The following is a 13,605-nucleotide window of genomic DNA, read 5'->3' as shown; positions in this document are numbered from 1 at the left end:
AATCCTCTATCCATGCTGGTATCGTTCCTGTAAACCGTGGGCTCTTGCCTTGTTCAGCAGCCTCTTGTGCAGCACCTTATCAAAGGCCTTCTGAAAATCCAAGTAAATGACAGCCACTTCTCTCCTTTGTCTATCCTGCTTGTTATTTCTTCAAAGGTGTTGAGCTGACTTAGGCCTATTTTATCACGTGCCTTCATGTATCCCAAAGCCTCATCGTTAATAATGAACTCCAACATCTTCCGAACCATTGAAGTCAGTCTAACTGACCCACAATTTCCTGCTTTTGACCTCCCACCATTCTTAAAGAGTTTGCAATTTTCCAGTCTTCTGGAACCATTGCAGTACCTGGTGATTCTTGAAAGATCATTAGTAATTCCTCCACAATCTTTTCAGCTACCTTCTTCAGAACCCTGGGGTGTAGTCCGTCTGGTCCAGGCACTGATAAAGTGGTGAATCCGTGGAATGCTCTTGATGCACCATCAATAACTCTTGGAGACGTGAGTCAAGATAGGCTTTTAGTAGCTGGAAGAAAGCACTGTCAGCAGCAAGATCACACCATACAACATCCTGGAGACTGAGGGAGGAGCAGTGCCTCCGATTGCCTTTATACAGGGGTCTATGGGAGGAGCCACAGGAGCAGTCAGCAGAGGGGCGTGTCCAGACAGGCACATAGTTCACCACAGCTCTGCCACAGACTGCGGTGAAGGCCAAGTCTATGGGTATACTTAAAGTGGAAGTTGATAGATTCCTGATGTTCAAGGGATATGGTGAGAGGGCAGGTGTATGGGGTTGAATGGGATCTGGGATCAGCCATGATGAAGTGGCAGAGCAGACTCGATGGGCTGAATGGCCTAATTCTGCTCCTGCGTCTTATGGTCTTATGGTCCAACTATTAACTCATTTAACTGGAGCCATGGCAAGTGACAAAGGACATGGGAACCAGAGCCCTAGTTAATAGCAATGGAGCACGTGGACCACGTGCTGGTGATTGGAAGGAATTTTGAGAATTAAGCCCCTGGTATCTGGCAGCAAACTGGTCACCTGGCAAGTGGAAAGGACTGCAGGAAACAGTATCCTAGGAAGAGGAAAGCCAGTATCACAAACATAAGCCAGATTTCAAACTACAGGGACTTGGATAGCAGATTATTAGAGTAACTGGTCTGTGATGTGAGAAGATCCTAAAGGTACAAATATTACTGGTGGATTTTTGCCACCCTCTTGGGAATGCAATTAGGACCTCTGTAATCCAATGGAGGGTCAGCTTAGAGTTCATGCTTATGTCTAGATAAGGACTTGGTTCGATGCATTTATGACAAGGGCAAATGCTGCAACCATTCAATAACCAGCAAACGTCTTTATTCAAAAAATCTTGAGATATTTCTGTTTCTTTTCAGTAATCGTTCTATGTTGCATCTTCAAGTGTCGGATACCTAGGACAAAGAAGGAAATTGAAGCCCGTTATGCCCAGCGTCAGGCTGCAAAGAAGTATGCCAACACTTTGGATAACGTCCCTCCATTAAATGAGCTGACAGAGATGCCGGGAGGTGAGCTAACTATTCACAATCCACAAAACTCAAATCACTATGTCTTTTCAATTAACATTTGAGTGCATGGTCTTTGATGGCCCCTCCTCCTTCCCTTTCTCCCATGATCCTATCAGATTCCTTCTTCTTCAGCCCTTTACCTCTTCCACCTATCATGTCCCAGCTTCTCACTTCATCACCCCCCCCAACCCCACCAGCCCACCTTTCCGCTCGCCTTGTCTAACCTATCACCTGCCAGCCTGTACTTCTTCTCTTCCCCCATATCTTCTTATTTTAACTTCTGCCCCCTCTCTTTCCAGGCCTGATGAATGAACTCTGCCTGAAACATTGACTGTTTATTCCCTTCCATAGATACAGCTTGACCTGCTGAGTTCCCACAGCAAGTTGAGTGTGTTGCTCTGGATTTCCAGCATCTGAAAACTCTCTTCTGCATATGCTCTCTTAACCTGATGCAATCCTTCTGGTGAAGTTACTCCCAAATTGCCATTGAGTCAAGGATTTTGGGATTTAGACCCAGTGACATTGATTGAATCACAGCAGACAGCATTTCTAAGATAAGAGAGGATGTTGCTTGGAGGGGAACCTGCAGTCTACATACCTGTTGCCTCTGTCATTCCTGATTTTAAAGACCGCGAATTTACGAAGGCAGATTGATAAGTTTGTGGCCTACGGTAGAAGGCGATGAGTTATACAGTTCTCATTACATGCACATGCAGTTCAACTCTTTGAGTGATCATGCAGAAAGTTTGAAGTTAATAACTCATCAGGGGTGATTGATAAGTTCATGGCCTAAGGTAGAAGGAGATGAGTCATTAACTTCAAACTTTCTGCATAATCACTCAAAGAGTTGAACTGCATGTGCATGTAACGAGACTTGTATAACTCATCGCCTTCTACCTTAGGCCACGAACCTATCAATCACCCCTCATAAGCGCCGTCCTGGTACTTTAGATGAAAATAGTGTGGATGGCAGCAGTGATGTGCCAGTGGTGGGACGAGTGAACAGTCCAAGCTGCACCATCACTGAGTATGGGGATGGTCTTAGACTCTCCTTTTCACATTAGTTAATTAATTTTACATCAACACTTACAGAGCTTTTATCTGATCTCTTGGTTTAGTTTTTATCAATGGCTTGTTCTATTTGCTCTTCAGCACACAATACCCCATCTTTAGGTAGGACTAATGTTGCCCCAAGCATCGTCTCATTGAACCAGGAATGATTCCTTGGCTTACTTACAAAGGTTATGAGTCACAGATGTGCACAGATGGTGCTGCAGAAAGTCAGGAGCACCACATAGGTGTCTATTTCTAGCAGTCAGATATGTCTGCGTCTTCCCCGTTTAGCACAATTGTAGTTCCACACAACATGATGATGTCCTTGGTAAGAAGACAGGACTTTGCCCCTACAAGGACCACGTGGTCATCATTGCTGCCTCAGCTGCCAGGGACAGTGCATCCGCCACAGGTAGTCTGGTTATCAGAAGGTCAGGTCGGACAATCCCAGGTGCTGGTTGGCTCACTAGCTGTCAAAGACCCAGTTAGATGGAGCGGCACGGTAGTGTAGCAGTCAGTGCAACGATGCACAGCAGCCAGCTGTAAGATCAAGGTTTAATTCCAGCCGCTTTCTGCATGTTCTCCCTGTGACTGTGAGGGTGCCTCCGGGTAGTCCTGTTTCCTCCCACAGTCTAAAGATGTAAGGTTAAGGTTAGTAATTTGTGAGCATGATGTATTGGTATCAGAAGTGTGGCGACATTTGCGAGCTGCCCAGTGACTCGAAAACTTGATGTGACTCAAATGACACGTTTCACTCTGTTCTGATGTACATCTGACAAATAAAGCTGACCTTGTTTTCTTTGAAATCTTCTAGGCAGTCATGTTTCTCAGCTTTCAGCTCAGTCAGTACAATGCTACCAAGTCGTTCTTGGTGAAATCCTCTAGTCAAAGTGCATGCTTTGGACTAGCTACTTCAGAGCTTACTGCAAATGCTTCGTCAAGGTGAAGTAATACTGATTCATCAGCTGAGAGAGAATGATAGGTAATAGTTCAGGGGAAGTTTCCTGGCCATCTTTGACCTGCTGCCATGAGACTTCATGAGCTCTGTCAGCAATGACAAAGGCTCACAAAGTTACTCCCTCTCACCTGCTTACTGCTCTGCTGCCCTCTCTGCTGAGTCTTGCTTATAGGTGATGGTGAAGAAGTCTGGCAGATTGATTGTAAGCTATGATTCTGTGTATACAACTCTAACTGAATACTGCCTGACCAACAATGGGGCATTTTATAACTTCAAAACATTAAATTAATTCAAAGGAAGACATGGGAGTCCCAAGCGTGGGTCTAAGTTTGTGTTTACTTTAAGTGAGGCATACGTCCATCATGTGGTAGCATGATGGCATATACAATTCACATATTCTTACACATAACCCATAATGTATATATACACACACACACACACACACACACATGATTACACAAATACTACTGAAATATTAAATACACAACAGGGCTGATCTCTATTTGGATTGATGTTGGACAGACCTCCTACTCTTATTCTTCTTCTCTTTGACATGCTTTATTCCACAACAGAGTTTTTCACAAAGTTGCTTAACAGTCAACCAATTTGCTGCAAGTCCGAAGTCACACATAGGACAGACTGGGTAAGAACGGAAGGGCATTTGTGAACCAGACAGCTTTTTATGACAATCCAGCAGTTTTGTGGTCATCATTTCTGAAGCTAGTTGCGTTTTGTTTACTTCCAGATTATCAATTTAATATTGAAGTAGCATCTTACACTATAGAATATGAATTTATGTCTGTGAATGTTTAATTCTGGGCTTTGTAGTTTAAGTCTGGTAACGTAGCACACCACCACCATTGTATGTGAGGAAATGGGGATTTTCATGCAGGCTGTTGTTACAATCTGGAACTTATTGACTGTAAGGTTGGAAGAAATACAGTCAATCAGGGCTTTCAAAAGAGGATTGGGTAGGTTCATAAAGAAGAATAACATTCAAAGCTCGAGGGAAAGAGTTGGGAAATAGGATGACTGTTTTACCTGGGATAGACACAGACATCCTCTAAAAGGATTGCAACCTTGTCATGGTTTGGAGACTTGCATGCCTCAATGACCCAGAGAACTACGCTGGTTGGAGTCAGGACTTTATCCTTTGGCTTTTGGTAGGGTCACCCATGCCGAACAGGTCAAAGGGTAGAGGCTGCACTATGAATGTTCCACCGGTCCTCCAGGTTCGGGCATCCAAATCAGGGCTAACAACACTGACTGTTGTTACAGAAACAGCAATGAAGAATCCTCCTACTTCTGAGTGTGATGGAATTCCTAGGTCTAAACCCAGGACTTGCATGACTGACAGTGGTGAAAACAGAAAGGAAGCTACTGACATGATGAAGGAAGCCTTGAACACCATCAGAGATGTAAGGCCTTCATTGCTGCCTTAAACGGCAGCAGCGTATTAGGCAATAACACAGACACAGACATGATGGGTTGAAGGACCTGCTTATGTGCCATATTGATTTTATTATAATACAGCCCTAGTGCTACAGAATCTGCCTGGTCGCTCGTATATATAAACAGGAAAATTAGCCTGTCATATGCTAAAGATTAAATCAGATCTTATCAGATGTTTCATTTCATTACTTCACCATCTAATTAAGCGTGACTGCTTGCATGTCTCCCTTACTCTGGTTTATGTACTTCACTATCAGATCACCGTCATATCAGCGCTTACCTTCTTTCTCTGCTGCTGTAGCTAATTGAAATGCTTCTATCTGGGGTGCCCTGGGGTCAAAATTCTTGTGGAGTCTTTAAGGTTTGAACAGTTCATGTGTAGCAAGCTGATCACAGCTGAATCAGCAATTGAAACAACTGGATTTGATATTCTGGGTTGGAGATGAAGACCGTTTATAAAATAACACAGGCAGTATTTCTATTCAGGGTTGCTTAGCCGAAACATGAACTGGAGATACTGTGTACTGTACTGGTCCCCTTAAGGGAGCTTATAAGTTATACATTGAAAACAGTTCAGAGAGGGTTTACTAGATTAACACCTAGAGTAGAAGGATTATTTTATGAGGAAAGATTGAGCAGGTTTAGCTGGAATCCACTGGAGTTTAGAGGAGTGAGAAGGAAAATGATGGAATGCATAAAATCCCAAGAGTTCTTGCCAGGATGGGTGAGGATATTTCTTCTTGTGGAAAATTTAGAACTAAAGTTCTCTGTAAAAATGAGGGATCAACTATTTATAATTTTTTTTTGAATGATCTTTTTTCAAAGAAGATGGTATGTCTTTGGAATTCTTTTCTGCAAAGAATAAGGCAAACAAGGTGTTGTAAGACAGAAGTAGGCAAGATGCTTGATCAGAAACAGGTTGAAAGATTATGAGGAATGTGGTTGCACTCAAATTAGCAATAATTCCATTGGATGGCTGAGCAGGTCAAAAGGGCTAGTCCTGCTCTTAATCTGTGTGTTTGCATGGAAAGTGTGTTTTAGCATACATATAGTGTCATATTTATATATGCAAATACCATACTGTACAGGTGGATCTGTGTCCATGTATATTGTAGATGAGTTTTTTTGTGTGGGTACCTCTGCAAACTTTCATGAGTTTGTGTCTGCATGTATGTGTATGAAATTGTATGAGTATTGCACATTCTTAAGTATTTCATCTGGGTATGGCCATCTGAAAATGTTTGTACAAAATAATTCATATGTACTGTATGTGTGCCAAGAGGTTAGAAAAGACAGGATCCAGCCAGGTTATGACACTCTTCAGAAAGATGTAACAGGTTTGGTTGATCTGCATTTTAGCTCCAGAACTTAATCAGAATCAGAATCAGGTTTAATATCACAGGCATATGTCAAGAAATTTGTTGTAATACGGCAGCTATACATTATAATACACAATAATAATAACTGTAAACTACAGCAAGTGAGAGGTACAGTCAAGAGGGAAATTTGGGTTGTCAAAGGGCAGGTTGAGCGGGATACTGCTCATGATGCTAAGATTGACCCTAAGAGATTTTTTCAACACTTTAGTAGTGAAAGTCAAGGAGGAAGTTAAGTGTATTAGGAATAATAGTGAAATGTTAAATTATGCAGAAAAGTACATAACAGATATTTTTAACTCATATTTTGCCAAAGTATTCACCTGCAAAGATATTAACGGTATCCCAGTATTTGTAGAGAAAACTAAGGTTGTTTTAAGTGATTTGATGATCTTAGAAAGTGAGGTTCAGCTTCAGCTGAAAAGGCTGAAAGTTAATAAATCTCCAGGGTCAGACAACATATATCCAATGGGTACTTAAAGAGGTCTGTGGTTATATATACACACGCTAATACATATTTTTCAAAAGTCATGGAGGACTGGTGAAATCTTTAAGAATTGGAGATGGGCTAATGTTGTCCCAGTGTATAAGAAGGGTGACATTACTGACCCTGGTAACTATAGACCAGTAAGCTTAACCTGTATTGCAGGCATGATAATGGAAACAAAAATAAAGAATGAGAAGCAAAATCAGCTGATAAGAACAGGCATGTTATCAGATAGCCAGCATGGGTTCAGAAAGAGCAAATCATGTTTTACTAATCTGCTGGAGTTGTATGAAGAGGCAACTAGAATTTATGATAACAATAGAGCGGTTGATATCATTTACTTGGACTATCAGAAGGCTTTTGACATGACTTTTGAAGGGTTCAACCTCTTATTAATAAGAACAGAAATTTATGTGGAAAAAATAAACACCAGAAAAAAAACAAAATGTTTTAAATTCCTAGTTCTGATCATTGCTCTTTTTTTTAACCTCTTCCTCTGTTTCTTTTCCCTGAATCTTAGATTCTTCTGACATTATCCCTCTACAAACTGTCTCTGGCCAACTCCAGCACAGATCTGTCCGCTCTCTACCAGTCCTTCAAGAAGAAGATGAAATGGCTCCTCTCTGAAATTAAGACCACTACTTGTTTGGCCTCTCTTCTGTCCTTTTATTATAATCCTTCCACTAATAGGGATCTCTAGTAGACACTACAGCCTCTCCAACCGTTCTAGCCCCAAGTTTTCCAGCTTTACATGAAGGACTTTCAGTGAACTGCCTTTTAATTAAAATGTATTTATCCAAGGTTTCATTGGGTGCATGCTGTAAATGTCTAAAAGGCTATTTTTTTTTGGTAAAAGAATCTTCTATTCAGTCCTAAGTTTGAGATAAGGAGGACTGTTGTGGGCTGATGTGCGGAGGCAATGATCTTACCTTCATGTCAGTTCAGGTGCTCAATTTCTAAACTTCATCAACAAGTACAGTAGCTTATGGGTTATGTGATGTGGACACAATAAATTGCCATTTCTTGCTTCTCAAGCCCTCTGTTAGTAATTTCCCTTTGTCCTTAATATTCAACAATGGGATTCACCTTCCCACATTACCTGTATATTTCTTTATCTTTTGGAGTTAAAAAGTCTTTAGATCTTTGTTTTAAACAGACAGTGATAGAGTATATTACAAGGATCCCTTAGTAATAATGATCAGAGAGGCACAGAGAGAATCTGTAATTACTGACAATTACCTTTATTGACTCTACAGAAGGGCATGTGAATTTATAAAACCGAATACCTGTGTGCACATCTACTAAGTTTTCCTGACACTCCATAAACAGTCAAGGAAAAGAAAAGGTAATACCTGTAAAAGGAGTCAATGCTGCCATGTGATCCTCATGGTCTCACTCCGATCTCCACGTGTCCACATCTGCGATGGCTGGTCTCTGGAGAGAGTTATTGCTATATTTGCATTTGAAGTGTATTCTTTAATATTCATTCCTTAGCAGTCAAATGCATTTCAGCGTTATTGGCTATGGGTTATCCGACTGACCTAGAACACCTTCTTATCAGCTTTGGTCCAAACCAACATCCATTTATTGCCTTTCTGCCGCAAGTGACAACTGGTAATTTATGTCTCTTTATTCTCTTTGACTCTGGTTCAACCCAGTCAAACCAGCTCACTCAGACACTAGACCATGATAGTGAGATAATTTCTGCAAACCTACCATTGTACACAACAGATAGTTTGTCTGAGAATGATCTGAGGATTAGCAGGTCAATAGCAGGAACTCCTTTGTACACATCCAATTATTCTGATTAGATTGTCCCAGAGCAAGAATCGATTCTCGAATGTTTTACAAGATAGAGGCCTTTCTGGCCAACAGTACGTTATATACAGCCCCCCTACGGCAAAGAATATCAAATATTTAGAACTCATGGATTGAAGAAATTTCTTGTCACCTCATCTTCAACAGAAAATCTCAGATGATTTCTAATCTATCTGATTTATAATGACTGTTTAAACCAAAACCTCACTCCTGCTGATCAATTGAATACCTGCAATTTTCCGCACATCTAAGGCAAGTATATCCTTATGTAAAAAGATGAAAAACTACATAATATCCAACATAAAGCATATAAAATTTCATCAAGGCCCTATTCTGGTAGTTGAATTCCTTTGTAATAAAGAGTAATTTATGCTTTAGATTTTGAATTACCTACTATACATGCACATTCACATTCTACTTTTTCTTTCATTTGAAGAATTACATGGAAAAGATCTATGGAGAACAGGTTTATACAGTTATTAAAAGGACAGCACCAGAAACAGGACCTTCAGCCCATCTAGTCCATGCTGAACCATTTAAACTGCATACTCCCATTGACCTGCACCTAGATCATAGCCCTTTATATGCTTAGCACCCATGTACCTAGCCAAACTTCTCTTAAACTTTGAAATTGAGCTTGTATGTGCCACTTGAGCTAGCCGCTCATCCCACACTCTCACAACCCTCTGCGTGAAGAAGTTTCCCCTCAAGTTCCCCTTAAACTTTTCACCTTTCAACCTTACCCTATAACCTCTAGTTGTAATCCCATCCAATCTCAGTGTAACACACCTGCTTGCATTGCCCCCATCTATATCCATCATAATTTTGTATACCTCTATCAAATCTCGTCACTATCTTCTATGTTCTGAAAGATATTGTCTAATCTATTCAATCTCTCTTTTTAACTCACGTCCTCCAGTCCCAGCAATATCCTTGTAAATGTTCTCTGCACTCTTTCAACCTTGCTTATATCTTTCCTGTAGGTATGTGACCGAAACTGCACACAATACCCCAAACTAGGCCTCACCAATGTCTAATACAACTTCATCTTAACATCCTATCTTTTGTACTCAATACATTGATTTATAAATGCCAATTTGCCAAAAGCTTTCTTTAGGATCCTATGTACCAGTGATGCCACTTTCAATGAATTATGTGCCTGTATTCCCAGATCCCTCTGTTCTACCAGACTCCTCAGTGCCCCACTGTTCACTGTGTAAGACCTACTCTGGTTGATCTACTGAGGTGCAACACCTCACACTTGTCTACATCAAGTTCCATTGGGAATCTTTCAGCCCATTTTTCCAGCTGGTCCAGATCCACAGGTTTTAAGTTGCTACGTATTTTAAGCGGAACTTTATTCTCTTAATAAATTGTCAATATAATAAATTACAGAGATTTGAAACAAAGATGATGAAATATTCATGGGAAATTTTAATCTTCATACGCCCTAAGCAAGTCAAATTAGCAAGGGTAGTCATGAAGTCAAGTTCACAGGATAGTTTTCCGGAACAAAATTTGTGGACTTCATGGGAAAACAAGTTATTTCAGATCTAGTCATGTGTATTAAGAAAAGATTAATTAGTAAAACTATAATAAAAGACCCAAGAGGGGCAATGATCATAATCTGATAATATTTCAAATTCAGCTTGAAAACAAGAAACTTAAATCTAAGCCTTAAGTAAATAAAGGCAATTAAATATGGAAGGGGAGGGTGGGTTAGCCAAGTATGTTGGGAAATTAGACTCAAAGCTTTGATGATAGATAAGTGGTAGGAAACATTTACACTAAATAAATAAAGTATTTCTTAATTCCGTTCAGAAATAAAAACATGATAGGAAAAGCAATCCATTCAAATTAAATATATTATATTGAAATAAAGGGTTTTGAATTTTGCAGAGAATACACTGTATTTTTAAAACAGTATTCTGTATTCTGTACACTGAATTGGAAGAATTTTGGAATGTAGCAAAAGATAAAACTAACATCGACGGAGAAATATAATAAACTGGCAATAAATTTAAAAACAGATTGTAAAAGCTTCTATAAGTGCAAAAAATACAAACAATTATATAATGTTTTATTTCAGCAGTTGCGGCAGGTGAATTAGTAATAAAAATAGCTTAAAGTCACAGGTGTTAAACAAAGACTTTGTATCTGTTTCATAGTAATAAGCACAAAAAGTGAGCAAGGATCAAGAAATTAGGAATTTAAAATTATAATATCAATTTAGCAAATGTACTATAAATACAACTGATTCTGCAGATGCTGGAAATCTTGAGCAAGATGGAGAAATTTCTAGAGCAACTCAGCATTTCACGTAGCACCTATGGAGGGAAATAAACAGTTGTCGTTTCAGCATGAGCCCCTTCAGTAGTCCTCAAGATCTAAAAGACATGAAAACTATAGCGGTAGTCAGAGAAAGTTGTTGTCTTACAAAGATATCACAATTTTAAAAATATTCCTCCAGACTGGAAAGTAGCGATTGAAATAATTCTATCCAATAAAGAATGGAGAGGAAAACATGATATTTCAAGCTTATTAAACCTCCTATGTATCATTGGAAAATATCATCCATTATTACAGAAGTGATATCAGACCACTTAGAAGAGCAAATATGATTAGGAAGAGTCAGCAAGATTTCATGAAATCATGCTTAACATATCTATAAAAAAATCTTGGCGATTATATCTAGCTGTGTAGAATAAACTGAGCTTAAATGTTTAACTCCTGACACAGGGTCGCTACCCTAAATGTTGGCTATCCCTCTGCCTCCATAGATAACACCAAGCCTGCAAAGTTCCTCAAACACTTTTTTTGCTTCAGAATAACGGAAGAGTGGATTTCCAAAAGGGATTTAATAAGCTGTCACATAAATGATTAATAAGGGCTCATAGCGAAGCAGATAACACATAGCACTGTGGACAGAGGATTGGTTAACAGATGGAAAACTATAACTGTTTCAGTGGTGTGTTGCTTCAGGTATTTAGGTTTGTATAAATAACTTAGATGAAGGAGCCAAGTGTAATGGACTGTGTTTTCCTATTGAGATAAAGATAAATAGAAGAGTAAGTTTTGAAGAAAAGACAAAATGTATGCAGGTGGAATATAATGAGTGGAAAATGAAGTTATCCATTTTGATTGAAAGATAGAACAACAATATATTATTTTAATAGTATGAGACTATTGGGATACAGTGAGATCTGTATGACTTTATAAGAGCCAAAGAAAGTTTGTAATGAAGGAGACAAAAAGGACGTTGGATTTTATTGCCAAGAGGCATAAACAAAATAGGAAAGTGCTGCAGCAGCTGTACAGTGCTTTGATGAGACCATATCTATAATGTTTATTACAGTTTTACTTTTCTTAATTTAAGGAATTATAAACGTTCCTTAGAGAAGGTGAAGTGAAGGTTACCAGATAGACTTTGGAAGTAAAGCTAATGAGGGAAGATTAAACAACATTGTCCCGTACTCCTTGAAGTTTAGATGATGGAGAGAGATTTTAATGAGTTTACGAAGAGAAGATTGATCCCAGTTTGGGAATCGAGAACTCAAGTGGGATAAGTCATTCAAGACAGCAATGAAGAGAACATTATTTTTTTAGTGGGTTGTGAAACATTTATGTTCTCTATTGCCAAGGAGCTGCTGAGCATGAAGTAGAGAGATGCCGAAACAACAGAAATCTAGAGTGATTAGGCGAGGAAATGCAGTCAGTCCATGATCATATTAAATAGTGCAGTAGAATCAAGAGCCCAGAGACCTCCTCGTGACTCCTATTCTCTCAAATAGTATATATTTTACTTACAAGGTATTTGTCTGTGTAAATATACTTCTAAACTACAATGCAAAAAAAAATCTGGTGCAATCATCTGCTTAATTCATTTCTAAAATTTCAATGTCAGTAAAAAATGACCATAATACTGTCAGATTTCTGTAATGGGTGCCTTTAGGGAAGAAAAGATGCCTCAGATTGTTTGGTTCACATGTGGCTTCAGATCAACATCAATGTGGTGACTATCAGTTGCCTACAGAAGTGGCATTCAGTGTCACCTAATCATTAACTCCTCATAGGACGGTCAGGGATGATGATCATAGTGACCTTTACATAGCAAGAATGAATAGCAAATAAAATCAAAGTATGATCTTAATCACTATTAGAGATCTCATCACAGATTTTGAATAATAAGGATAATAGGGTACTTGTGTCATCTTGTCCCATTATCCCTCGCACAACCTACACAAGATGAGGGAAAATGTGAAATTGCATAGTTCTATTCACCAGGTTCAATTCTGACTTCCTGTGCTCTCTATGTGGAGCTCACACATTCTCTCTGAAGGTGTGGGTTTCTCCTGGGTTTCATGTCACAAAAACATGTGGGTTGTGACTTTAGTTGACAACTGCTAATTACCTCAAGCATTGGTGGCTGTTGAGAAATTATTGGGCTGGTGTGAGATGGATTCAAAGGGAAATAATTCAGGGAGTGTGATCGCTCTGAACATCATCATTGAATCAATGGTCCAAATGGACTTCTCTACGTTAAAAGAAATTCCTGGCCTACAAACCAAATGTGCAAGGTGAAGTGGGCTGTTGAAGGGTTCCAGCAGTGATCACCCAATGTACATTTTAATTTACGCTTTGCTTACGAAGAGAACAATTTAATTGAATTTAACATTGCTATGACATTGATACTGCTTAACCTTTTCTCTTTTCTTGTATACACTATATTCTTTCTTCTGTATGTTTCATGGATCATAGAAGCAGCATAGTTGCCTTGAAATTAGCTTTCACCCTTTAAACACTAAGCATGGATCATCCATCTGAGAGATCTGCAAAAAAAGGGAACTATTGCATACCCCACCGAGAAAATTGTTCAGATTTTTTTTTATTGTGGGTAATGAGCAAACACTTTGCATG

The 13,605-nt window shown here is 39.3% G+C and overlaps 1 protein-coding gene across 1 annotated transcript in view; it reads left to right on the top strand.

Annotated features, from left to right (window-relative positions):
- The window catches only part of tmie (transmembrane inner ear), an 88,537-nt gene that overhangs the window by 55,858 nt on the left and 19,074 nt on the right, over window positions 1-13,605 (top strand). The window contains exon 3 of the mRNA XM_059974178.1: window positions 1,395-1,544. Coding sequence (XP_059830161.1) covers window positions 1,395-1,544 — 150 coding nt within the window. The remainder of the gene's footprint in view (window positions 1-1,394; window positions 1,545-13,605) is intronic.

This window comes from Hypanus sabinus, chromosome 1 (genome assembly GCF_030144855.1).
Source record: "Hypanus sabinus isolate sHypSab1 chromosome 1, sHypSab1.hap1, whole genome shotgun sequence".
Classification (NCBI taxonomy): domain Eukaryota; kingdom Metazoa; phylum Chordata; class Chondrichthyes; order Myliobatiformes; family Dasyatidae; genus Hypanus; species Hypanus sabinus.
The sequence above is the reverse complement of the archived record's forward strand: the minus strand, read 5'-3'. Positions and strand labels throughout refer to the sequence as shown.